This window comes from Apteryx mantelli, chromosome 16 (assembly GCF_036417845.1).
Source record: "Apteryx mantelli isolate bAptMan1 chromosome 16, bAptMan1.hap1, whole genome shotgun sequence".
In the NCBI taxonomy this organism is placed as follows: domain Eukaryota; kingdom Metazoa; phylum Chordata; class Aves; order Apterygiformes; family Apterygidae; genus Apteryx; species Apteryx mantelli.
The window spans coordinates 9,219,833-9,243,142 of record NC_089993.1 but is presented as its reverse complement, the minus strand read 5'-3'; the positions used below and the strand labels follow the sequence as shown (position 1 = coordinate 9,243,142).

Below are 23,310 nucleotides of genomic sequence, written 5' to 3'. Positions count from 1 at the left end.
GTGCAATATTAACATTTAGCTTTGGATTCATTTACCAATCCTGCCAACCAATTGCAATCCTGGAGGATCATTTGCAGTTTGTGCCCCAGCATTCAGACTTGATATGTTATTTCTGTTTCACATAGTAAATCCATTAATATTTGAGTCCTTCATGAGCTTATTACCCCACGTATTACCAACATGCAGAAAAAAGAAATGTCTTTTCCTGTAATAAAAGGGGGGAAATAATTTCACCTCCATAAAGCTGCCTGGCTCACAGGTGGGCTGTGAGGTAGGGGGAATCCCTCGCTACCAGCTGGCAGTAGAGGAAAATGGGCAACCGCAGTCTCAAATGGACGGAAGAACAGCAGCCGGGAAAACCTCCAAGTCTCACACCTGCCCCATGGGAGCGCGTCGGGCGAGGGTGAGCCCGGGGTGAGGAGCCCGGCAGCAGAGCAGGTGGCGGAAGAAGACGGAGGCCACCGGAGAGACAGGTGAGCGGGCGGCTCGGGGCGCCGGGCCCCAGGGCGTGCGGGACGGTTGCTGAGCCTCGGGAAGGGCAAGAATGGCTGCGGACAGGACGGGCTAGAGCTTCCTGCAGGCTTAGGCTAAGAATACCATTTTTTGGCAGCTTATACTCAACTGAAGTTCAAAACTTTTAGAGAGTTCACTGTTTTCTTCTCGTTAACTTCTAGCACCTTCCCCCCCTCCCACCCGCAAAGAACAAAAGCCCACCAGGGGAAGTGTAAAAGAAATTGGAAGGAAATGGGAACCAAGACAGAAGGTGGTTTTGGTTAAGATAACGTGTCTGAGAGCTGACCTGAAACCATCACTTAGCTGTCATATTGAGTCTGGGTGGTTTTCTTTTTTCCTAGCACTTCTGTACCGGTATGGAGCAACAGCTGTACTTCGATACGTGGAGCTGTGCAGTGAGGCTGTCAGTCGCGAGGTATTTCTCTTCATGGAGTAGTTTCTGAAAGGAGGGCTGCATTTTTGGGCCCTCTGTTCCTTTTGCTCCCCCGCTATCACACTCTTAGGGTTTATTCAGAGCTAATTTAAGTTGAAAGAAGTTACTAACACCCAAATCAACGTTTCAAAGCTCTCTATCACAGTTTTTTAAAAATAAGCTAAGTGTTTGGAAGCTAGCAATTAAAGTAACCCACTTCCTGGCAGCTGTCCAGCCCACCCTCTGCTCTTGTTTTACACAAACTGCACTGTGCTTTCAAAGGCAGTTGGCATCTATAATGTCAGGCTTCTTGTTAACTGCTCCTGTGAGTGTCAGAGTATTTGTACAGAACAGGGCTAACGCTCTCAAGCATAAACGATGCAGAGGGTCATCAGCATTAACAACTTTCTCTGTAAGTTGTTAATTATTGCTTTTTTTTTAGCTTTGAAATATTTTGTGATTATCATTTCTAGTAGTATTACATGAGAGGAAGCATATTATGCCAGCACTTCATTTTAACTATTGTAGACATTTTTATAGGCATGTGTTGTTAGAAGTAGCTTGGAGAATAAAACTGAAGCTGTCTGCACAATACGACTAGAAAGTGCAAAAATTACTGTAGAGGGGGTTTTGAAGGTGGTGAAACTGTTAAACTCTGTTCTCAACAAAAGCTTGAGGCTCAAATGGTTACTTTAGCTTTTACGCTTCTGTCCAGCAACCACAGAGAGGAACCTTCAGAGTTTAGCATCTGTGCAGACCACAGGGCACTTCAGGCATCCCCTAAGCACAATTACATTTTCAGAATGGGACTGTTTTGTATTTTATTACATATTGAATAGCAGGCTGTATTAAGGAATCTTTATTCCTGGTAGCAAATTTTTTGTTGAACTAAGAAAAGTTTTGTATTTAAACACACCCCCCCTCACACACACCATTTTGTGGTGATAGCAATGGAATGAATTAACAGTGTTTGATTATCTCCATATTATAGGACTTTAATCACTTCATTTTAAATGTGTAGGTTTAACTCTTACTGTCATTCTGTCTTTGACTTTCCACCGCTTATCTATTACATAGCTGGTTAAGCTGAGTATAGAAATTCAGGAATAATATGAACTCTGTTTTTTAGCTAAACAAAAAGGATTTTTTTATTAATTTAAAATGAAAACTGTTTGTGGTAGACAAATTTGAGAGAAACAGTGATCAAGAGAGAATGTAAGGAGAGCTACTGTATGAAACTTAAGTCTTTTACATAGTTTTAATACCAAGAGCAAAAATTTCTTGATGAATAATGAATTTACAGTATGAGTAATGAACTATCTGCATTTGTTTACTTTTTATGCTAGGAGTTTTTTCTACTGACATATGGAAAGGTAGTAAGGAATATTTTTGGTTTATTATACTTTTATCTATGGACTTCTTAATAGGTAGTTGGGAAAAAAAATAACGCAGAGGGTCATTAGTATGCTGTCTGAAAAAGCAGTTGCACAAGTAGAGACAGAAAAAAAGTTTGTAAAGAAAATCAATTTATGTTACTTCTATTTTTACATAATAATTTTGATCCCCATCAAGTAATTCTGGTAGGGATGACCCAAATGAGCAAGGCTGGCTTCTGATTCGAGAGAGCTGGTCTGTCAGGAAAGTGCAAGTTGCATCGTGGATGTCTCAGGAAAGGAGACAGCAGAGAGTCGTCTGGGCTGGCTGTGACCGTGAGCAAGAGCAGTGGTGGGAATGCAGTGATCCATGCCTGCTATGTTTAGCCTGCGTCGGGCACTCTCTGGTTAACTCAAGTTGAAATAAATTTCTCCAGCACTGAAGTCAACTGAGCTGCTTTAGAGTAGACAGAAATATTACATGGAAACACTATTCCTTCAAAACAGAGCCTTTGTCTGTCCCTCATTAACTTGACTTATGAAGCAGTTGGCTGAATTTTGTTAATATTTACTAAATCACCTAATATGCTCTCTCAGTCTTTGTTTTATGAAACCACTAAGCCCTGGTTCTGGCCTAAATGTGTACATAGTTAAAAACAAAACACGATGACACTATCCTCTTCCTTCCTGATCAAAACTACCCAGAATGCGAATGTTCTGTTCTATGTGACTAGAGAAGTCCTATTATGAAACCCAGTCACTTCAAATTCCACTTTTATGTCCTTAATCACATAAGGAGAATTGATTGGAATTCAGATGAGGTTTCTATAAATGTTCATTTTGCTTCTTATTTCCACAGACATTTGGAAGCAAAATGAATTAGTTGTATTGGCCATGAGATTCAATATGATGTTTAATGGATTTTGGAAAAGCAACTTGCTATTTTGCAAACTGCTGGTTAATTCAGGTCAATAGACTGAATTTGTACTGAATGCCCTGCAGCTGAGGGAAGGGATGATTGATTCCCTGAAGCCCATAATGGTTTATTACCAGGGCAGCCCAAATTTTTTGAAGCTTTGTTTGGGAAAGATTTATTCACTATATGCTGCACTATACTCACTATATATATATGTGTGTGTGTGTATGTATATAAATATGCGTGTATATATATACACACATATACACACGTAATGAAAAAATATAGTGAATCGATATCTATCTATAGAGTGAAGCAATATTTACTTTTATATATATATGTGTATGTTTCAAATAATTTTCAAATCATTTTAATTACTTGGACGAAGCAGCAGTTAGCACCTTATTAATACCTACGCATTGATTTCTGCTATTGAGATGTAATGCTAACCTAACCAGAGTCTATTAATAAAAGCCTACATGCAACCAAGAAAGGACACACTGTAGGGATATTCAGCAGGAATCATGGCTACCTTGTTTCTAAATCACCATGAAGCTTAGACAGGCACCACATCAGCATCTCAAGCCAGGACATTTCTGTGCCTGCACATAACAACACTGAAAACATCTTGGGAACTTTGAAGTATAACGTGGAGATACCTAATGAGTTGGATGCAGGTTGACTTTTAGAAAAAAATTTTTTTAAGCTGGTGTTTAGTTCCTGCCACACTGGACTACTTTTTCGGAAGCCTTATCTAATTAAGCAATACAAGAAGAAAGGCTGGGACTGTTTTTGTAGATACCACCCTCAAACTCAAGTATTGTTCTGGTAATTGTTCCTGGCTAGGTCTATTATGAATATTCAAACTTCTGAAGAATTCTACTGCTGAAGTGGTTCATATGTAGCACCCCAGTACTTTATGCCCTAATTAAAGCATCACAGTAGCTGTGAAGGGGAAACTATTATCCACATTTTTCCCAAGGTAACAGAGGGGCAGAACCATGAACAGCATTTTGGAGATCTGTTTTTCATTCCTTTTCTCTAACTGCTTTGGGACAATTCTGCTCTGTTTGCAGTCTTGGGGACAGAACAGCTTTCCAAGAGGTACTTGTCTGTATTCAGAATAAGATTAATTCATTCCATAGTCTGGAGAATGCTTTCAGAAGAGAGAAAATGTGGATATAAGTGGTTGGGGGGGGGTTGTTTTTTTTTCCTTTTTCCCTGAGTCATGTCTTCTAGTTTCTCAACACTACATAGCAAATGAATAACATTGTTTGTATACAAATTCCATCCGATAAAGGATGATTAGAAGATCCAGAGAGAAATACAAATAGGTTATTTGTAAATGACGAAGTTTTCTTCGTATTTTAAAAAAGATACCATTATTGTATACCCAGTACATTTACAGAAATTAGGTTAGCATGATCCTTCTATTTTTGTTGTAACTTAAACTCACTCTATTTCCCAGCAATTGTCAATATAACTTGCTCTGTAGATGCAGCAGAAATCATTTATAAGTCATTCCATGGTGCAGTACTGAAAGTGGTTTGTGGAACAAGGAATTGCTTTCAGCTTCTGCATTAGCCAAGTTGGTTCTAGTGGAAGCAGATACTCCTTCTAGTTATGCTGAGCAGTGAAACTGCTTTTTTAAGTCTTGGCCTCTCCAAGACTCTAACATTAAAAGCACTGTATAAATGAACATTGAATTAGGTAAGGGGACACTGTAGTTTTCTACCATGTGCCTTTTGCATTCAGAACCTCAGCCAGGACAGCAATACTGTTGCATTGGATGCTGAGGATGCTTGATGGTGCTTTAGTAGGGATAAGAAAGTTTGTATATACAAGTATGTATATACAGATACCACCTTAATAAATCCACAGTGCCTCACAAACTGTGAATGAGTTTACAGCTGTGACTAATATGTGTTTTTTCCTGTTGACCAGCATGCAGCTTCAGACCCACTTGTTCCATTGCCTGTTTGCAGCGAACAGCCCCACGCTAAACTGCAGAGGCTTTTCCTGGGTGGCCAAGCTTCCTGTTTCCAGGCTCCAGCTCACTATGTAGGAGCTGTGTAGGTAACGGCACCTCATCTAGCCTAGCCATATGCCCAGCTAACTACAGCTAAGTATTATTAGTGCTTCAGAGACATCTCATCAACATGAATATTCACCTTATACTGCAATGTGGGATGTCTGTTGTCTACTGACGTATCATATTTTCAGCTTTGAAGCTTGAACCTCAAACCTCTATGACAATGCAAGTTAACATGTGACATGAGAGGCAAATCTCCACTGAAGATCTATTGCTGTTAGCTGAAGAGGCAGCAGAACATCTTCATTTTTATCTTGGAGCTGTAGAACAGAACATTGTGCCTGTGGCATTGACGGTATGTGTATTTCATTATTAGTTAAAATGCAGGTCAACTTTAAGGAAGCAAAGTTTGACCAAAGTCACTAGAAATCAAATGACATAATAGCAATTTGTGCTACTGTAATGTTTAAATTAATACTTTATTCTTTTAAATTAGATGGGATCGTTAGCTTACCAATTGGATGTGTTACATAACATGGGTGACGTATATGGCTTATAATAATTTGGGTTTGTCTTAAATATATTTTCCAGAAGGTCATCCAAGTTTGTAGGTAATTAAATGATGTAGAATCTATTGCTTTCTCTGTCACTTTTTTCCAGTGGTTCGTCATCTCACTGTTGAAATGAAAAACAAGACATTCATCTTCAATTTTCTGGGCCTTGACCCCTGAACATAGGTTTCTACTATGCTTTTTTCAATTTGATTTAAAAGCTCTTTACATCTGATGTTTTCATTCTCATAATGCAGGGAATGATTTGGAGTAAAAGTTTCCTAAACTTGAAGAAGTCTATCATTCCATAATTAGCATTTTAATACTCAAATTAAGTATATAAAAATCGATATTGTCTAGTGATAGAAAAGTGTAAGAAAAACCTGAGCATTCTATACACTGATTATTTTGATAAATTTGTACAATTAAATTTGGTCAACTTGTTTTATTTCCTAAAAGATTTTTTATCCACATTCTTTAGCAGTAACAAACCTCACAGAACAGTATCTGGTAACAGAGATGGGAAAAAGGGGCAAGATGGGAAGAAATTATATTGCCTCATTTTAATAATTACATAAAATGTTAACAAAACTGGAGAGGATTTATATCAATGCTATGCACAAAAGTACATTAAAAAGAATTTAGTTTGAGAATTCATAGAAAAGATTTAGAATTAGCAAAGCCAGTAGCTCTAGTAGCTTAATTACAGTAGCAGAGCTCTTTACCTTGGCACGCGCCTACAGAATTATGTCGTGCATTCTCAGGCAGTCAGCGTTTCCCATTGGCAGACACTGAATTTGATTAAGTGATGACCATATCATCTGACATCATAAGTGTAAGTAATTTATTCTTCATCGGTATTGATCCCATCTGGAAGTTCTTGCCCTTGGGACATTGAAGTAGATTTTCTTCAGCCAACTGATGCTTGCAGCAATGAATGATGTAGGAAGGATCATTTGGAATTTCTGTTAGTTATTGCATCACTTTGAATACAAATCTTCCAAAATATTTGCTGTCCTCAGTGTTAAACTTCTAGATGGCACTTTTTTTTTTTTAATCCCATCAAACTTAAGCTGTTTCTCTCTTAAAATATTTTTATTATGCAAACCAAACTTATCAGTGGCTTAAATTTTTCCTGTTTCTGTAGGTCAGTATATTGAATGGCAATTACAATACCAGAATGACTGGTTGTATTTTCGTATACTAACTGTTCACATTGTGTTGCAATGCTTGTTCTGTTTGCTTTGCAACTTGAGTCAGCCATTGCAACACTGAAGAAAAACAGTTTTTTAGATTATTTGACTCAATGTCATCTGCCTGCTTTGTCCGTAAATCTGTGGACTTACGTTGATTACTGGTCTGAAACTGCATTCTAGCACCACTTTCTTTAAATGCCTAGCATTACTGAAATGATTAAAACTCATGGAAAATCTTTTCCAGCCACAACAAATGAGTATGTGCAAAATGACTGCAAAAGGATTTGTATGTGTGCTGTTCCAGCACTTCTCAGGCAGGAAAAAATTAAAACTTGTTTTCTTTTCTTATTTTGCACACTGAGGGCATATTACAGTGTGTAAAATATGGCTAACAGGCTTTTAAATGTACATCAACTTCTAAGCTTCATTTAGTTTTTTTGGTGGAAACACTGTAGTAAAACCAAAAGCATGTACACAAAGGCATTCCACATTTATTTTTGGGGTTAAACTGACATCTACTGGTGTCCTGTAATAAAATATGTGCAATTAGTGTGATGACAAGACATACAACATACACGTATGTTTCCATGCTGAAGCGTTTCTTGGATAATTCAGTTGGCTACAGGCGAGCAGGGTGGTGACAAGCGGGACAGCCCAACATAGAGGGTCAGGCTGTTCAGCACATCATGCCACCGGAAGCAGGGGGAGCTCTCTTAGTTATAAGATACTGCATTTGCACCTACTTAAAGCTTCCAAAATTGCAATGCAGCCTTTTCCTTCTCTTTTTTTTTTTTAAAACAAATTATATTTATAAAATTTAGAAGAGCAACATTCTTCATTAAGAACATGAATGTCTTTAGTTGATGAAAGACAGCTGAAAACAGCTGATGAAAATCCTGAGTGTACCTGTAGACAATTCAATGGACTAATCTGATTGTGGAGTTTACTGTTGGACTTACTGTCATGTGGAATAAGATCACCTTTTGTTTGATGACATTTGAATCCTGGCTCTGAGATGGGTTTGAACTGGAGCTTTATAGCTGTTTCTTAGGGCTAAGTCCAAGAAGGGGTTTAAACACAAAACAGGACTTTAACCGAGTTTAGATACTTGCATCCGGGAGGCGTAACTTGGCATCGCTGCTGAGCCGGCCCCAGGCGGGTTGCCTTCTGCGCCCTGGAGGTTACCGGTCTCTCTGGGAGTGTGAATGCTGCCTGACTCCTTCCAGTCCAAAGTAGACTAAAGCATTTAAATAATAGGTCTCATCAACTGGTTCATTTAAATTACAGCGGGTCAAGCAGTACTCGAGTTCCTTTTATGGACCTAGCCAGTAATTCATTTTTTGTTGTATCGTGGTACATATTTTTGAAGGAGTGACATACCCACTATAGAGTTTCCAGACTGAATCTGATTAATCACCTGTAAGGAAACTGGTTGAAAATCACTGATTTGGAGGTTTCTCCAATCATTTTATTTATGTTTTGTTGCATCCAGTGTGTCTGACATAACTGATCTTGGTAACATCCAGCATGCTGCAGAATTAGGGGAAGGATTTTTTTCACCAGTGCTACGAAATGTGGAGTCCGGTTCTGCTGCTTACCGCAAAGTGAAGACCTTACTTTAATTTATAAATCCACGTACGAGGCCCTCGGCGGGAGCTGCCGGCTTGTCCGCGAGGCGACGCGTCCCGCAGCCCCTGTTCCCGCAGCTGCGCGGGGGCGGCGGGGGCGCGACCGGCCCTTCGGGGAAGGGGAGGGGAGGAGAGAGCGGGGGTGGGGGCGGGACGGGACGGGTCCGGACGGGGCGCCCGGCGGCACTCGAGGGGCGAGCGGAGGAGAGCGGCGGGCGGTAAGGGCTGCGCGGACGGGCAAGGCCGGGCCCGACCCCCGGCGGCGGCGGCGGGGGGGCCGGGGGGGGCCGGCCTTGCCGCCGGGTCGGGCCGGGCCGGGCCCGCCGCTCCCGCCCGTGCGGCGGGGCCGGGCAGGGCCGGACCGAGCCGAGCCGGGGCCCCCGGCACTGCGCGGCGCGGCGCGGCCCGCGGAGGGGCTGCGCGGGTCTCCGCGCCGCTCGGGCCGTGGCAGCGGCGACGTGCGGTGCGGCGCGGCGCGTTGCTCGGGGCAGGGCGGGCGCCGGGCCGGAGGCGCCGCTTTCCTCGCGGAGCAGCTGTGTGCGGGAGCAGCGGGAGCCGCGGTTCTCCCGCCCGGCCGCCCGGCCCCGAGCGGGGCTCTGCGGGGTCGGTTCCTCGGTAGCGACGTAACGTGTTTAGCGCCTGTGACCTTCTCTGCTAAGGAGGCCGGAGCGCGTAGCGCGAGGCCTGTTGCACCAGTATAAAACTCTTTATGGCCACCGTGGCATTGGCTGTCTTTTTAAAATAATCATGTACAAAAGCCCGTTCATTTATTTATTTAATTATTGTTACTGAGTTTTATTGTTCCACAAACTTCTGAGAAATTCGCACAACTTTAACGTAACATTTCTCAGCAGGTTGGAAAAGAAGGAAAAGTTACTATCCTGAGTTCAGATAACCAAGATGGTGACCTGAACAAATACCGGGTTATTGCTACGCTCTGAAAAAATCCTGAGTGCACTGATAAACCTGTATATCCTGCCTGCTTGTTTAAAAAAAAATAGCCTTCAATCTGCGTTAAATTCCAGGTGCTGCTGAACAGCGGTTGTCCTAAACTCTGCTGTGAACGGAGCCCCTGTAATTATCAGTGTTGTTGAAGAACAGTCTGGTATTTCTAGGGAAGACGACTGAATAGGAATTGTACAAACAGGTTAAATCATGTCAAATCTTAGCAAGAGATAAAGAGTGAGGGAAAGACAACAGTATATTTTCTTGGCCAGTCTGTGTTAGGAAATCTGCTTTTGCAAGCTATTCTTTCCTGGTTCTTTTTTTATACCAAGTAGGTGGGTTATTACCTTCTCTTTCCCATGTCCCCAGGCTAAACTTTACCTACTGCCCAGGATTGTGAGATGTGTGTTTGCTGTGGGTATATGCAGTAACAGTTCAAATACCTGTTCAAAGTTGACATTTAAAGCAGAAGGGACAGTAGCAAAACTGTTGAAAAGTAAGTTGGGGTTTGCCTCCACAATACTGAATATTCTGAAGACGTTGCTTTGTAATCCTCATGTCATTCTGGGCTTTCTTAAAGAACTTCTGTTTTGATAGGTAACTTAAAGGGACTGATACTTGGTTTTATTTTTGTACCATTGCTTTCTGTGGCACTTGATACAGATAAAGTCATCTGTGCTTCAGAATCACAACTTCTTAAAAAAAAAAAAAAAAAAAAAGGGGGAAGAAGAGAGGTGGTCGTAATGCCAGTGATGCTGCCAAGTGTGCTGAAGACCTGAGACCTGTTTAGATGTCTTAAAAAAAAAGAAAAAAGTCATTTTTAAATAGAACCAGCTGTCCAAAACTAGTGGCAAGAAATGAAAAATGCAACATCATTTTAAAATAAGTACTGAACATAAATATCAAGACTAGAACTGTTTGTGCTGGAAATTATGACCTTGGTTAGTTACCATTTTGAATTCTACTAAAGGGTGTAGATTTTTTTAGAAGTTGTTCTTCAATAAAGCAGAGATGATTATTGTCTTCAATTTTACAGTGTCTGTACAGCAGAAGTAACTGTCGTTAAGGGCAAATAAGCATTCAAGTCTGTGTTTTAGTCACCAGGGGAAACCTTTTTTTTCTGAAGAAAACAGGAGCTCAGTGGCTTTTAAAAATGTAGTTTTGGAATATGTGGTAATTACTTTAATAAGTAAATATTTTCAAAAACCTACTGAGTTTAGTCATCTTTGATTGCTTTCTTTTTCCCTTTCTTCCACTTGTCCAAGTCGTAGTGCTAGTATGATAATTCTGTGAAACCGCCAAGAACCATGCCTGTCTTCAGGGAAATTACGGTTTGCCACAACTGCTGTTTGTGCATACAGTGCACCTGCAGCCGCGTTTGTCCGTCCATGCCAGGACCGCTGTCTGTCCTAGCTATGCTGCTGCTTCTAGTTCCAAACTGGACTAAACACCCAGCTCCCTTTCTAATTAGCCTTTCTGCATTTCTGCTTGTTCAAATGGGAACACCGAGGGACTGCTGATATGCATAAACATTGCTGAGGTTTACGGATGTATTACTGTGATTCCAATGCAGATTAGTTTGTTAGTCCTGTGTAAGCTAGAGCAGTGAACAAGCTCATGACAAGTTCTTCATAGAATTTTTTGTGAGTTTTGCTGAAGTCCTGCTGAAAGCTATGTCATATAAGCAACGTAATCAGCAGTATTCCGGAGATTTTTCTTTTTCTGCATTCCAAGAAGGAAGAAGAGACTTCTGTAATTGTGAAGGAAGCTTGTGCAGTGAGTCTTGCATATACTTTGCATTAATTGACAGACTCTCCAGCACTAGTCAAATAATATATAAGCCTGAAATTCTGTTTGTTTGCTCTTTGGCAGCTGCTAAGTTCTCTTTAGGCATCTTTCAGTTTTTGAAAGGGCTTTTTGACGTGAGAGACAAGGTTGGAAAAGGTGAAAAATCAAGAGATGCTTCCTGAGGCCTGGTATAAAAATTTGAAGAATGACAGTGGAAATTTGTACAGGAATTGTCTTTGGTTAGAGAAATGCAGTCATGGATTACAAGTGAACTTGTTTCTGTTGCTTAGAAATTTTGAGCTCTAGCATTTATTTTCCTCATAGTTTGCAATCTGGAGATGTGCGTACAGAGCTTTAGGCTTGTCGTTGAAGGCTTAATGGCTTCCAGCACACTGGAACAGGTTGCCCAGAGAGGTTGTGGAGTCTCCTTCTCTGGAGATATTCAAAACCCGCCTGGATGCAATCCTGTGCAATGTGCTCTAGGCGACCCTGCTTGAGCAGGGGGGTTGGACTAGATGATCTCCAGAGGTCCCTTCCAACCTCAGCGATTCTGTGATTCTGTGAGAGATTTTGGACTGAGACGGGGAGGCAGATCTTAATAAATAGTTTAATAAATAAAATAAATAGTTTAATAGAGCAGGAGCCAGCAACAATTTTATTTTTTCTTCTTCTTGGTATGTGGACATGTGTAGGTGGTAGATATGATAAGAAAAGTAAGTGTGGCTACTAACTTCAGCAGAGGAATTGACCCGAATGACTGCAGAGATACTGAGGGTGACGGGCTGCATAACTGTGAGCTCCGTGCTCACTCCTTTGCCTGTGCGTGATAGCTGTTGGATTATTGCCCAAGCACTACCTGATAGTGCATAAAAAAGAGAAGATGGGTGGTCTTGAGGTGCAGCACTGTTGACACAGGCAGATGAAGACAGGAAGGGTGAGGTGGCAATATGAACACTATAAAACTGGTATACATTTACCAAACAGGAGTTGATAGCTGCGAACTCTAGCTAAGAAGTTACTCGTAGAAGTATATGGGATAAATATTAAGATATATAAATAGTCAAAGAACTACTTGCAGGATAATGTAGACGCGAGTATTTGGTTATGAGCTGAAGCTAAAACTTAATACAGAGTTTCTAACCATGGCAGACTGAGTTTCCAGATTATCTCGCAGAAAATAGTGAAGCAAGAAAATCAAACTTATCTTAAAACAGTCTGAAAGTCCTGTGTTATTTGCATTATGCCTTGTGAAGTATGGAAAGAAGTCAGGTCCACTAGTAGAACAGAGTTTCCTTTTTGTATCAAAATACTGATCCAGAATCTGCATTTCGCTAGGTTTACAATAGTACTTGGGGCAGAAGGAGTTTTTAATAGCTGCTACAGTTCCTGTTGTTGCTGCTGGGCTGTGTGCATTGGGATGAATTAGTGCCTCGCTGACCTGCTTGCAACCAAGCTGGCAGCAATGGGGCAGCCCAGTAATTAAGGCAGTTTTCTTGAGAACAGTCCTCAGTGAGAAAGTCCTTAAAGCAAACTGAGTTTGTTTTCTTTATAGCTGAAGATGATTCTGCTCTTGCTTCAGTTTTGTCATAATTTAGTTATTTGTTTTTAATTAGTTAGTCTTTAATGTATGGGTAAAAACAGAACTGGGCCTTTGTAATTTTTTCCTAATACAGCGACCTAACTTATATTTTCTGGATTATTAGAGAGTAATTTGGGTTGGAAGGGATCCCTGGAGGTTGTTTGGACCAACCCCCTGTTCCGGACCAACGTAGATCAAGTTGTTCAGGGCCCTTTGTGTTCCGTTTTGGCTCTGCGTTTCCTATTTCTTTTCTCATTACGGAGTTATGTACAGCCAGCTATGGTTCCTATGGGGAAGTTCTGTGTTAGTTATCTGGCTCATTTGTCATGCCTTTTGTTTCCTTCTCGTAAATATTGTCCCGTCGTAGCTCTGCTTCCTTCTGACTAATCCATTCTTTGCCTTTGTGTGCGTCACTGCAGATTGTGCAGGTATTCCCGGTGGTGCTTTCCTAGACGTAGGTCAGGTGGCACGCTGGTGCATGGCCAGCAACTTGCTGCCCTAGTAACAAATGTGTAACAATGAGCAAATCAATCCCCCCCTTTTTTTTGGTGCCAAAGATTTTTTTTTCCTTGTTGCTTTTCCACCCCCTGCCCCCAAAATGCAGTCTGTGCTGCCCTCTGCTCTTTGAGAGCAGCTTACGTAATGTCTTTCAACTTGGGGTATGTATATTCCTGGAGTAACACCGGGGAGCGGCGTGGGGAGATGTGTGAAGGAGATTATAGCCAGGAGAAGGTGGCCAGGCTGGAGGTGGAGCAGAAGGGTCCAGTGGCTGGCAGGAGTTTCTCAGACAAGCTGCGAGCTTTCAGGTTTGGGTGGCAATGGCAGGGAGACGGGGGTTTGGCTATCATGCTCCTGGCAGCCGTATGCCTCTTCTGCTTTTTTTTCCTGTGTGATGCTTGCGCCCTTCCTCAGCTGAATCCCCTCATACTCAGTGCTATTGTACTGCCTCCTTCCAGCCCCATTTCCCCTACGCTGTTCCCAACGGAGGGTTTGCAGCACTGTGTTCTTCTTCATCATGCATAGAAGCTAGTATGTCCCTGCTCTGAGATCTGCTGTCTTGCAGCAAAAACAAGAATGACTTTGCACGTGACTTGATTCTTTTGGTTCGACAAATATGTCATTTAATAAAAGTCCTGAAAAAAATCAAAACTGTTAAGAAGTCTAATAAAACATTCCCTTCTGATGCTCCTCCAAGAAGTATGCTGTTCTTAATTACCTTACCACCTTGTTCTTCATGTGAATACGTAGATGTAGGCTGGCTTACTTCGTTTTACTACCCTTACTGTTTTTGCATGGCATCTTTGCTGGTGTTTGGTTCCATGTCAATAAAAACTCTCTAAAAAGCAAACAGATGTAATGCATTCAGATAAACTCACATTCAGCAACATTCCTTACAGTGGAAGATAAAAATAAACTTTGTATTTTTTTCCAAGTCATCCTAATACATTTCTTGTAACGAACTACACTCTTCTTGCTGAGAGTGCATATGTATTGATTCTGAGTTTTGGAATGACATTCTGTGAAAGTAGAAACAGATGGGGTGAGATGTTGGGTCTGGTTTCGTGATCTACTTGTGGGCCCGCACATGAATGTTCTTGCCGTCTCCCCTTGTACCCTGGTAATTATGCTACTGTGTGGCCAGTGAACGGATGTGGCTGGGAACTCACTCTGTAGTGGTACACAGCCGGAGTGGCGAGTTCAAACTTTCCCGTAGCTAACTAAATTTATCTTTCATAAAGGTTTCTTATAACTGACATAAAAGTTTTAGTTTAAATCAGAATGTATTTTCTTTATACTGACATTCCAATTTCAAAAATACTTTAAGCAAATACAGACATAACTACTGAATTTCAAGGGGGCTGTTTAAAAGCAAGACCAGCCTTTTGGAACTCTACCTGAGTGGCTAAGGGAGGTTTCAAATGAGGAAAATTGTTCTGTAAGGTACTATATTCTACATTCTCAGTAAAACCAGTGTCTTATACTGAATTAGAGGTAGGTACCAGCCTCCGATTTGACTGCACAGCAAGAGGGATCACACTACAGGTTTTGTTTCCTCCAGTTTCCTGGTGACAACATTGCATCTAGTTTTCTGCGGATAAGCTCAGTGGTGTGTTAGTGCAGAAACTGAACAGCCCTACCGATAAGAGGCAGAAATGTTTTCTAACCACAGTTATCCTTGAGATGATGTTGCTGTTGTCTGAGTACTTCTATGGAATCAGTTTCTACTAGACTGTTGTGGAGGTCAGAATACCAGCTGAGATTAAAAGAAAAAAAAAGATGCCTAATGATTCATCTCTAAGGGTAGGTTAAGGCGTGAATGATTTGACCTGTCTTTCCACTTTTGACTTGTTTCCCCTCTCCCAGTTCTGTCTCTGTCCTCGTGCAAAAGGTACTTTTCTGCATTCTTAGAATACGCATTTTCATCCTGTCTTCAGAAAAAGGCTGCAATTTTATACTACATGCTAAAGTGACCTGGGCATGATCAAAAAATCTCTGCTAAGATGGGTAATACATTCTGTGCTTTAAAAAGCGTTAATGAATATATACTAAAATGTGGGCATGGAGAGGACAATTCATAGTTTTGGTGTTTGTTACTAGGTGGAGATACATGAAAGGAGTGGGAGCCAGACTGGCCCTGGCTGAGCCACCTCATGAACAGAGTGGGAGGAGGGAAGGGGAACATGGCTGCAGCTCTGTGGCTTTTTCCATCTCTCTTTATTTGGGAGCAAGACACAGATAAGAGCCCCCTTCTATTCTTAAAAGTAAATTTGCCCCTTGGGGGGAAGGGAGTCTTGACTACATTTCCCCTTCTAGGAAAGAGAATGGCATAAGTTAATGCATGAATGTATATTATCTGGCAGATGTAGCATGAATAGGTTATCACAGGGCAACCTGTTATTGTTTCAGGCATGTTAAGTGATATCTGTGTAGTTTCTGGACTGTTACAAACATACGTTCTTCTTTATTTTCCCTGTAATGTCTGTGTTCACCTTGATGAAGAAGGTCAGAGTAAGATTGCTGTCTTCCACATCTACACGAGATTTTACAATTTGCCATTTGAATTAGTACTCGGAAGAAACTGCCCAGCTTTTCAGCTGTGTTGTGGGAAGATGTACTAGGGAAGGCTGTGTATATATTTAAAAAACTATGTAGGTCACAACCTAAGTATTAATTTATTACATAGATATTATGGGACAGCTCTTTTTGTCTGATGAGACGTAAACCTGATGAACCCTACTGCAATATACAGCTGCCTTTCAGTCTACTTTTAGTTCCAAGTCAAATTTTTATCCTGGCTGATTTTCTTCAGGTGTAAATCCTTGAGCCTGTGATGGAAAGCTATAAGAATCTTGGCTTTATAATGAATCCTTGGTTAGTATGTTCCTCAGATGAGTTTCCAGAAAAGTTCTGATGCACTGGAATTACTTTCTCCAATTGCAAGATAAAAGGAAAATTTAGCTTGGTGTTGTGCTTTTTTTGAGGTATAGCCTGCAAATTCCCTTGCTGTATTTAAATCAGTTTTGGGTAGAGAGAGAATTTTTGGGGGTAGAGGGAAATGTAGACCCTGCTTGTGGTTTCAAATTGTTGTATGAGTTTATAGTTTAGGAATTGACATGGGGGATTGGGCATTGGAATAAACTGAAATTTATAAGCAAAAACTGGTACATACCATTTAGTTTTGCAGTGTTCAACAGTTTCAAAAGGTTTCTGTTCCCCAGAATCCATGTGGCTTTAGTGCAGTTATAAAAGTGATGTAGAGCCACGTGCAATATCCACTCTGTTGGAGTGGAGGGTACCCATGCATCAGTCTGTCTGTAGGATTTGTAATTCACCTTCCTGGTCTCCAGCTAACATAAGTAACTAATCTAATGAGCTGGTTTCATTTGAAGAGAGTGGTTTATGAATGCTATAGCTTTTACCAGCCTTCTCACTCCATTTATGGCAACTTTGTTCTGTGTGTAGAGCATTAGATATGTGTAGAAAGGGATGAACTGGGAGGTTGCTTTGCCTCATGCAGATGTTGTTCCTCCTCAGTGTATGCTTATGACTGGGAGAAGTGCAGGTGCCTCTAATTACTTGTGATTCTTTCTCTTGAGAGAACGAACAAAAGGAAAAACATGGCGGGGAGCTGGTGTGTCCCCTCCTGGGCACAGTGAGTCAACAGCCGCCTGACTGTGCACCTGAAACACAAGAGGCTTTTGACTGAGAGCGGAAGAATGGAATGGGGTGGGTAGCTAAAGCCAGTGGTATTTGTCTTATCAAACGCACTTTCAGAAGCTGGAAGCAAAAGAGTAGTGAGAGCCTGGGTACAGAAGATAGAACTGCTCAGTTCTCCTTATGTAGTGGCATTTGGATCTGAAACTTCCAGATGTAAATGGAAACTTCTCATGTATCAGTGTGAAAGAACACCCAGTCTTGTGTGTGATGTGCTTGTTGTCTTGCAGTGTTGTATATTTGCTTTGAGATTGTTTTGATGTTTTCTGTTTGCATATATGCAACTTGCAGATGACTTCGTGGTACATTTGGCTTCCCTGATGTCTGTCGTCTTTGTCTTTTCTTACAGTCAAGTACTCGTCACCAGTCTTTCCTTCTGAATTATTTGGGCGCAGCATTTGGAAGTCTGCTTTAAGAAGCAGTTTCTGCCTCTGCCATCAGCTTCCTATTGTGCTGGTGTTTTTTAGTCAGGTTAGTCTATGTTATCTTTGAATTAGTAAATTGCTGCTGTTCTGTATGTAACTGGCTACAGTTAATAAGATGTTAGAAATTTGAGTCTTTTCTATCCTATTTGAATGTTTAAGATGCTATATCATTTCATATGTGATCTGGGGTTGGTTTCTGATTTAAATTTTTTGTTCTGTCTGCATTCAGGTATTATGCGTTAGTTGCTCTTCTTCCCAGGCATGTCTATCTCAATGATATTTTGTATAAGAATGTAGCTGTAAAACATACCACAATTAAAGTTATAAGCTGCTCTACACCTGTGCACAGATGTGGGGAGAATTGTTAGGCTGGTGTCTGGAAGACCTTGCACAAGACAGTGCATGTATCCAGCAAGCTGCCTTAATGAAAGAACCCCAGACAAACACCTTCACTGCTATTTTAAAAGGAAAGGAGAAAAAAAAAGCAGGGGAAGGGGGGGAAGAGAAACATTTACCATTGATCAATTATTACTGGCCATCAGTGTGTTTAATTCTGCAGTAAAGCATTTGTTTTAGCTGCTCTTTTAACTCTTCAGTATAAGAATATTTGTATCAAAACTTAGCAACACTTGACAGGATTCACAGTGCTAAAGAGAGAAAGCAACAAGCTTTGTGAGTAGTGCTGTACTGTTGTATGTATATATATATTTTTTTAACATTTTTTTCACTCATCCATGCTATTTCTCTTGTTCCTTTTATTCGTACTAGTTAATTTTAACTTCTGCATTACTATAAGCATATAGAATTAATGTTCCAAATACATGTTCCTCAACCCAGATAGTGTTGAATGGAAAGACTTAAGTGTATACAGAGGAATGAAACATGGAACAAAAGAGAATAGAGTGTGGTTCTAATAGAGCGATTTGATAGTCCTTAGGAGGAAGAGGAAAAGGGAGATTCTTAATTAGCATTGATGTCATGACGGAGTGTTGAACAAAGCTGGTGGGGCGAATATAGGAAGTTGGTAGAAACGCAGAAAGGGAGGACGTCTGCACTGAAACTGCAATCATGTTTCCACTTTGGGAAAGAGCAGTGGTTGGCATTCTTATATTCTGTAATGAAATAATAAAATAATTGGTGGAGGAAAGTTGCATTAACAGACTCATTGAAATGGCAACACTTAGACATATTTGAGAGTTATAAAACATATTTGAGGGTTATAAAAACTTTGAATTGAGTTGGTCTGCTTACTTGTTTGGGGTTTCTTTTTCCTTCAGTATAAATATTTCTTCATTTCAGATCACAGCAGAAATAAATATTCTGTTTTAAATATTTGAGCTTCACCCCCAGGCAGGCTTCTGTGACTTGTCTACCACTGTGTGGTCCATGATATTTTTTGCTTTTTGAGGGGAGCTGGGGGATCTGAATTATGGTTCTTGGAGAGCTGGCAGAGACTGCTAGTTAGCTTCCTATACTAGTAAAGATGCCCAGTCTCACTGTTTTAGCATTTTCAGCAAGGAGCAGTTGTGGGAAAATGGGGGGGGGGGGAGTTTTGTTGGTTGGTTGGGGTTTTTTTGTTTTGTTTTGTTTAAACCCTGTCCTGTGATCAGGAGGACAGTAGGAAGCAACAACAAAAAAAATCAAGATTAATATTTAATATTTAAGAAACAAAAAAAGTCAATACATTTTTGTGGATAAGTGTGTATCTTAGTCTAGTTGTCTGCTTGCTCTCTGTCTGAATGCAGCCTATTTAGTTGCCACTTTACCTAAACAAATATTTTGTTATGCCTTTCTCTCCACTGTGTTTTAGATACAATGTCTGCTCCTAGTGGCTTCCCTTGCCCATCTGCACCGCCTTCTTATGAGGAGACAACAGGAATCAATGTTAACTATCCTTATCCCTACCCTGCCCCAGAACCTGGGCAAAGACCAGATGCAAAGGAAGTGAACCCTCCTCCATACGTTGTACAGCCTGGGCCAGTGCCTAACCCTGGTAAGCCTGAAATACTCTGCTGTACCTCACGTTGAAGAGGCATCAAGCAACTGTAGTAGGTGCTGTGCAGAAATCTAGAGGTCATGACTCACAGACGTCGCCCAATCACCAAAAAATAGTTTTGAAGGGAATAAGGTGAATAAAGTCTTATGATGCCTTGAATGTACGCTAGTATCAATAACAGCATTTGGCTTTCTGCAGTTTTTAATGCAGACTTATTCTGAAACAATGTGTTCCTCCATTAGGAAATTCCATGGTAATTTGTCATGGTCATTGTTTATTTCATTGCCCTGAGCCTCAAGTATTTCAGAGTAATAGCTGGTTCAAGTTCAGAGAAAGCTGATTAACTCTCCTTTCTTCCTTAGTTACACATTGGGTAAACACTGTGTTTCTTTGCTCAGTTACAGTTCAGACTGTGTATGTGCAGCAACCAGTAGTATTATATGACCGCCCGGTTCAGATGTGCTGCCCTAACTGTAACAAGGTGATAGTGACGCATCTTTCATACACCTCAGGAGCGTTGGCTTGGCTGTCATGTGGTGGCCTCTGCCTGCTGGGGTAAGCTGATTCACGTTTGCACTTTATATTTCTCCTATTACCTTTTATAGATTCAGGAGTAATAAGGATCTGACAGTTTCACAGCTTTGTTGCTTTCTCATTCTGTCTGGGACCTGACCTTATGCTTTGAGTAGCCCACATCTGCTCAACTCCTACAGGACCTTGATGCAGCTCTAGAACAGTCGAGTGAAGGCCCCCAAGCCATGTGTGTTCTCCCTAAAGCTTCATGACTTAAGTTTTGTGGATAGCTTCTGTAGGAAATACATTTTACCTTCTTGAGATCTGTGAGAAGTCGTAAAACAGTTTCTTTTATCTTTGCAGGTGTATAGCTGGCTGCTGCTTAATTCCCTTTTGCATTGATGCTCTCCGGGATGTGGATCACTCCTGTCCAAACTGCAAAGCTTTAATTGGTTCTTACAAGCGTTTGTAGGCAGTGTTTAAATATTGATAAAGATTGATTGCTGAGGTTTATTAGCACCTGTACAAGCCCTTTCTGAAACTTCATGGAGACTTCTGGTTGTTTCTGTGCATCATGTCACTGGAATCAATCAAAAAAAAAAAAAAAGAATGTGTATTGCTAGATGTTTGAATAAGAATTTGCTTATGGGGACTCTGACTTAGGTCTATAAAAAGGATACGCAATCTTTATGGGCCACTTAGTTCAGCACCAGTTGGTAGCGGCCAAATGTTGTCCCTTTCTGCTTTATGCAAAACAAGTTGGTCCAGTTAATGTTATCTCGGTCATGTTGCATGCTGGTGTGCTTGCTCACAGCTTCAGCACAGACCAAGAGGAGAACTTCCGAGGAGACGCCCACAGTCTCATGCTTGGTGGTGATGCCTTTGCAACAGCACTGTTAACAAACTGGCAGGGGGTCGCTCGCCTCTGGGACAGGCACCCCTCTTTGGCAAAAGAAGCAATTTGGTCCCAATGCTATCAATTGGGCACCTTTTATGAGCACTAAAATTCACTTTAAAACTTTCTCTGTGAAAAAGAACCAAACCTTGAGGCTTGTTCCTTCTTGAAGGCTGCTTTACCAAATAGTCAACTCAGGTTATTGTGCCAATGGTGTTTCCATCTAGTATCTAAATTTCCTTGCCAGTTTTGAGTCTAGTCATATCTCCACTTTGTAGTAAAGATGTTCATACAGGAGTTTTTTATAGATATTTTTTCAGATTTTTTTTTCTTTTTTACTGCTAATTTATAAGTCTGTGAAAAGTTCCCTTCTTCCCCTGCCCCAGGGGAAATTCTGATAGCATTGAAAGACTTCCTTTTACATTTACATTACATTACAAGTAAACTGATAGATTATAAACAAACCTCAGCCTTTTCTTAAGGCTAGAATTTTGCGTGCAAAACATGAATACAGGAACTGTGCTTTTACATGTTGATCTATTTGTTAATTGCTATTTCTTTGTTAAGAAGGTAACATGTTTGTTAAGGAGTTTCTCTGATGAGTATTTGGACTTGTGCTCTGATTTTTCTGAATGAAAGATAAATTCTGCTTTCAGAAACTTAACTTGGACATACTCATTTAAGACAGTGATCACAAAAATTTGGGAATGAGGCTCTGAAGGCTGAAGTATTTCACCATGTCATATAAACAGCAGGCCAGGTCCAAATACCATCTTGATGCATTGAGTAATACCTGTCTAGAAAAGGCAGTCAGATGTTTAAACATAGGCTATGATTCTAACACTGTATTAATTTGTGTAAAGGTAAAACTCTAAAATAAACACAAATAAATAAATAAACATTGCATTTATTGTTCTTGCCAAGTGTGCATCCTATATGTATTTGGCTTAAGTTAACTTTTGAAAAGTCTTTCAACACTTAATGTTTGAAATTCAGGACTTCCCTGGACCACAAATACACATTTCCAGGGCTCATGTTGTTACTTAGTTGTTCTAAACAGCTGCTTTTTGTGGATCAGTCTGCAAGTGGTTTTAAGAGCTTCTGTGCATATTTGGAAAAAGTTTCTGATCCGGTATCTCTCTGTAACACAAAGAATTTACGTTAGTAGCTGCTAACTGGCAAGAGAATAACGGAGATAAAAAGCTGGTAGCTGTGTAGCTGTGGGGCTTGAGTACCCAGGGCTAGCTCGCGTTCCTGGCTGCTGCAGTTAACACCGACAGCAGCACAGTAATGCTCTTGGTGCTCTTTAAGCACCATGCTGCTCCGTTGAACTTGGGAGGTTTGGCCAGGTCAGTTGTTGTGGGATATTCTGCAGGATAAGAGGTCTGAAGCTGTAATCCAGTTTTAAATGCAGAGATCATATTATTGACAGGCTGATAGGCTTTTTCTACTCTAATGAAACAGGCACTGATCCTAACTTATGAAGGTCATATGCATTGCTGTAAAGCAATACTTTTTTTTCCCCTGGATTTCACAGAAGTACTGTCTGCCAGTTTATTGTCAGAGCAAGACAGAAAGAAACAATGAAGCATGCAATGTTTCTAAACATTTTCTTGCATGATGGGAGGATTTTAAGTTCTTTCTGTAGCCATATCAGTCTGCTTTGGACAATACTACCTTCTGTTCATTTGGTGAATAAGTCTTCAAATTGTTATTCCCTTAGTCCCCCTGTTTTTTACAAAGTGATGCTTGGAAAATCTGAGGTGATAGCGCCACAGTGCAGAAAGAACACTGACAGAGTAAATAATTATGTGGGTTTTTTTTTGTTTTATGGGCAGTCTGTTGCATCTCTTTTAATTCCTCTTATGGAATGAGAATAAGACATGTAATGTGGGTGGCTACTCCATCTAATTAAGCAATCTGCCAAAACTTTCAGCTGCCCCTTCTATGTCTTAAATTTCTGTAAATACAAAGCCTGTGTTTTATTCTTTTATGTGTATAGAATTATCTATGGAATGTGCCAAAATAACTTGCTTTGTTAAACTTTTTATAGATAGATAAATGCAGGCTATAACTGTGAAAATGCTTTTTGTTTTGTTTATGCGGAAGTTAGTGTTTGTTTTTTAAAATTGGTTGTATTTAAAATAAAAACTATCTTTTGTATCTAGTGCTTATAATTGGAAAGCCTGTTAACAGAATGTTTCCAAATATATGAATGATTGATGTATTAAAAAATTAAGTCAAGAAATGTAATTATAGAGTGAAATTTTTCAGTGTCTCACTTGGACCAGGTCTCTGATAAACAGCAGTCTCACCTACAGATACGCTGCTTA

General features: G+C 40.6%; 1 protein-coding gene across 7 annotated transcripts; it reads left to right on the top strand.

Moving 5' to 3' along the window:
- LITAF (lipopolysaccharide induced TNF factor) lies at positions 1–21,900 on the top strand. Of its 7 annotated transcripts, XM_067306370.1 has the most exons (7): positions 1–473; positions 855–928; positions 5,159–5,601; positions 17,498–17,619; positions 19,384–19,566; positions 19,968–20,124; positions 20,446–21,900. In XM_067306370.1, the coding sequence occupies exons 5-7, from the start codon at positions 19,389–19,391 to the stop codon at positions 20,552–20,554; spliced, it is 444 nt and encodes a 147-aa protein (XP_067162471.1). In that variant the 5' UTR covers positions 1–473; positions 855–928; positions 5,159–5,601; positions 17,498–17,619; positions 19,384–19,388; the 3' UTR covers positions 20,555–21,900. The 7 variants fall into 7 exon arrangements, with proteins under 7 accessions (XP_067162471.1, XP_013795661.1, XP_013795659.1 ...); XM_013940205.2 differs by lacking the exon at positions 1–473 and having other exon boundaries at positions 713–928; XM_013940207.2 differs by lacking the exons at positions 1–473; positions 17,498–17,619 and having other exon boundaries at positions 712–928.
- The last annotated feature ends 1,410 nt before the right edge of the window (positions 21,901–23,310 follow it).

Coding starts and splice junctions, on each gene's coding strand:
- LITAF (XM_067306370.1), top strand. CDS start 19,389: ATGTCTGCTCCTAGTGGCTTCCCTTGCCCATCTGCACCGCCTTCTTAT. Junction 19,567..19,967: donor TGGGCCAGTGCCTAACCCTG/GTAAGCCTGAAA, acceptor TTCTTTGCTCAG/TTACAGTTCAGACTGTGTAT. Junction 20,125..20,445: donor GGTGGCCTCTGCCTGCTGGG/GTAAGCTGATTC, acceptor TTATCTTTGCAG/GTGTATAGCTGGCTGCTGCT.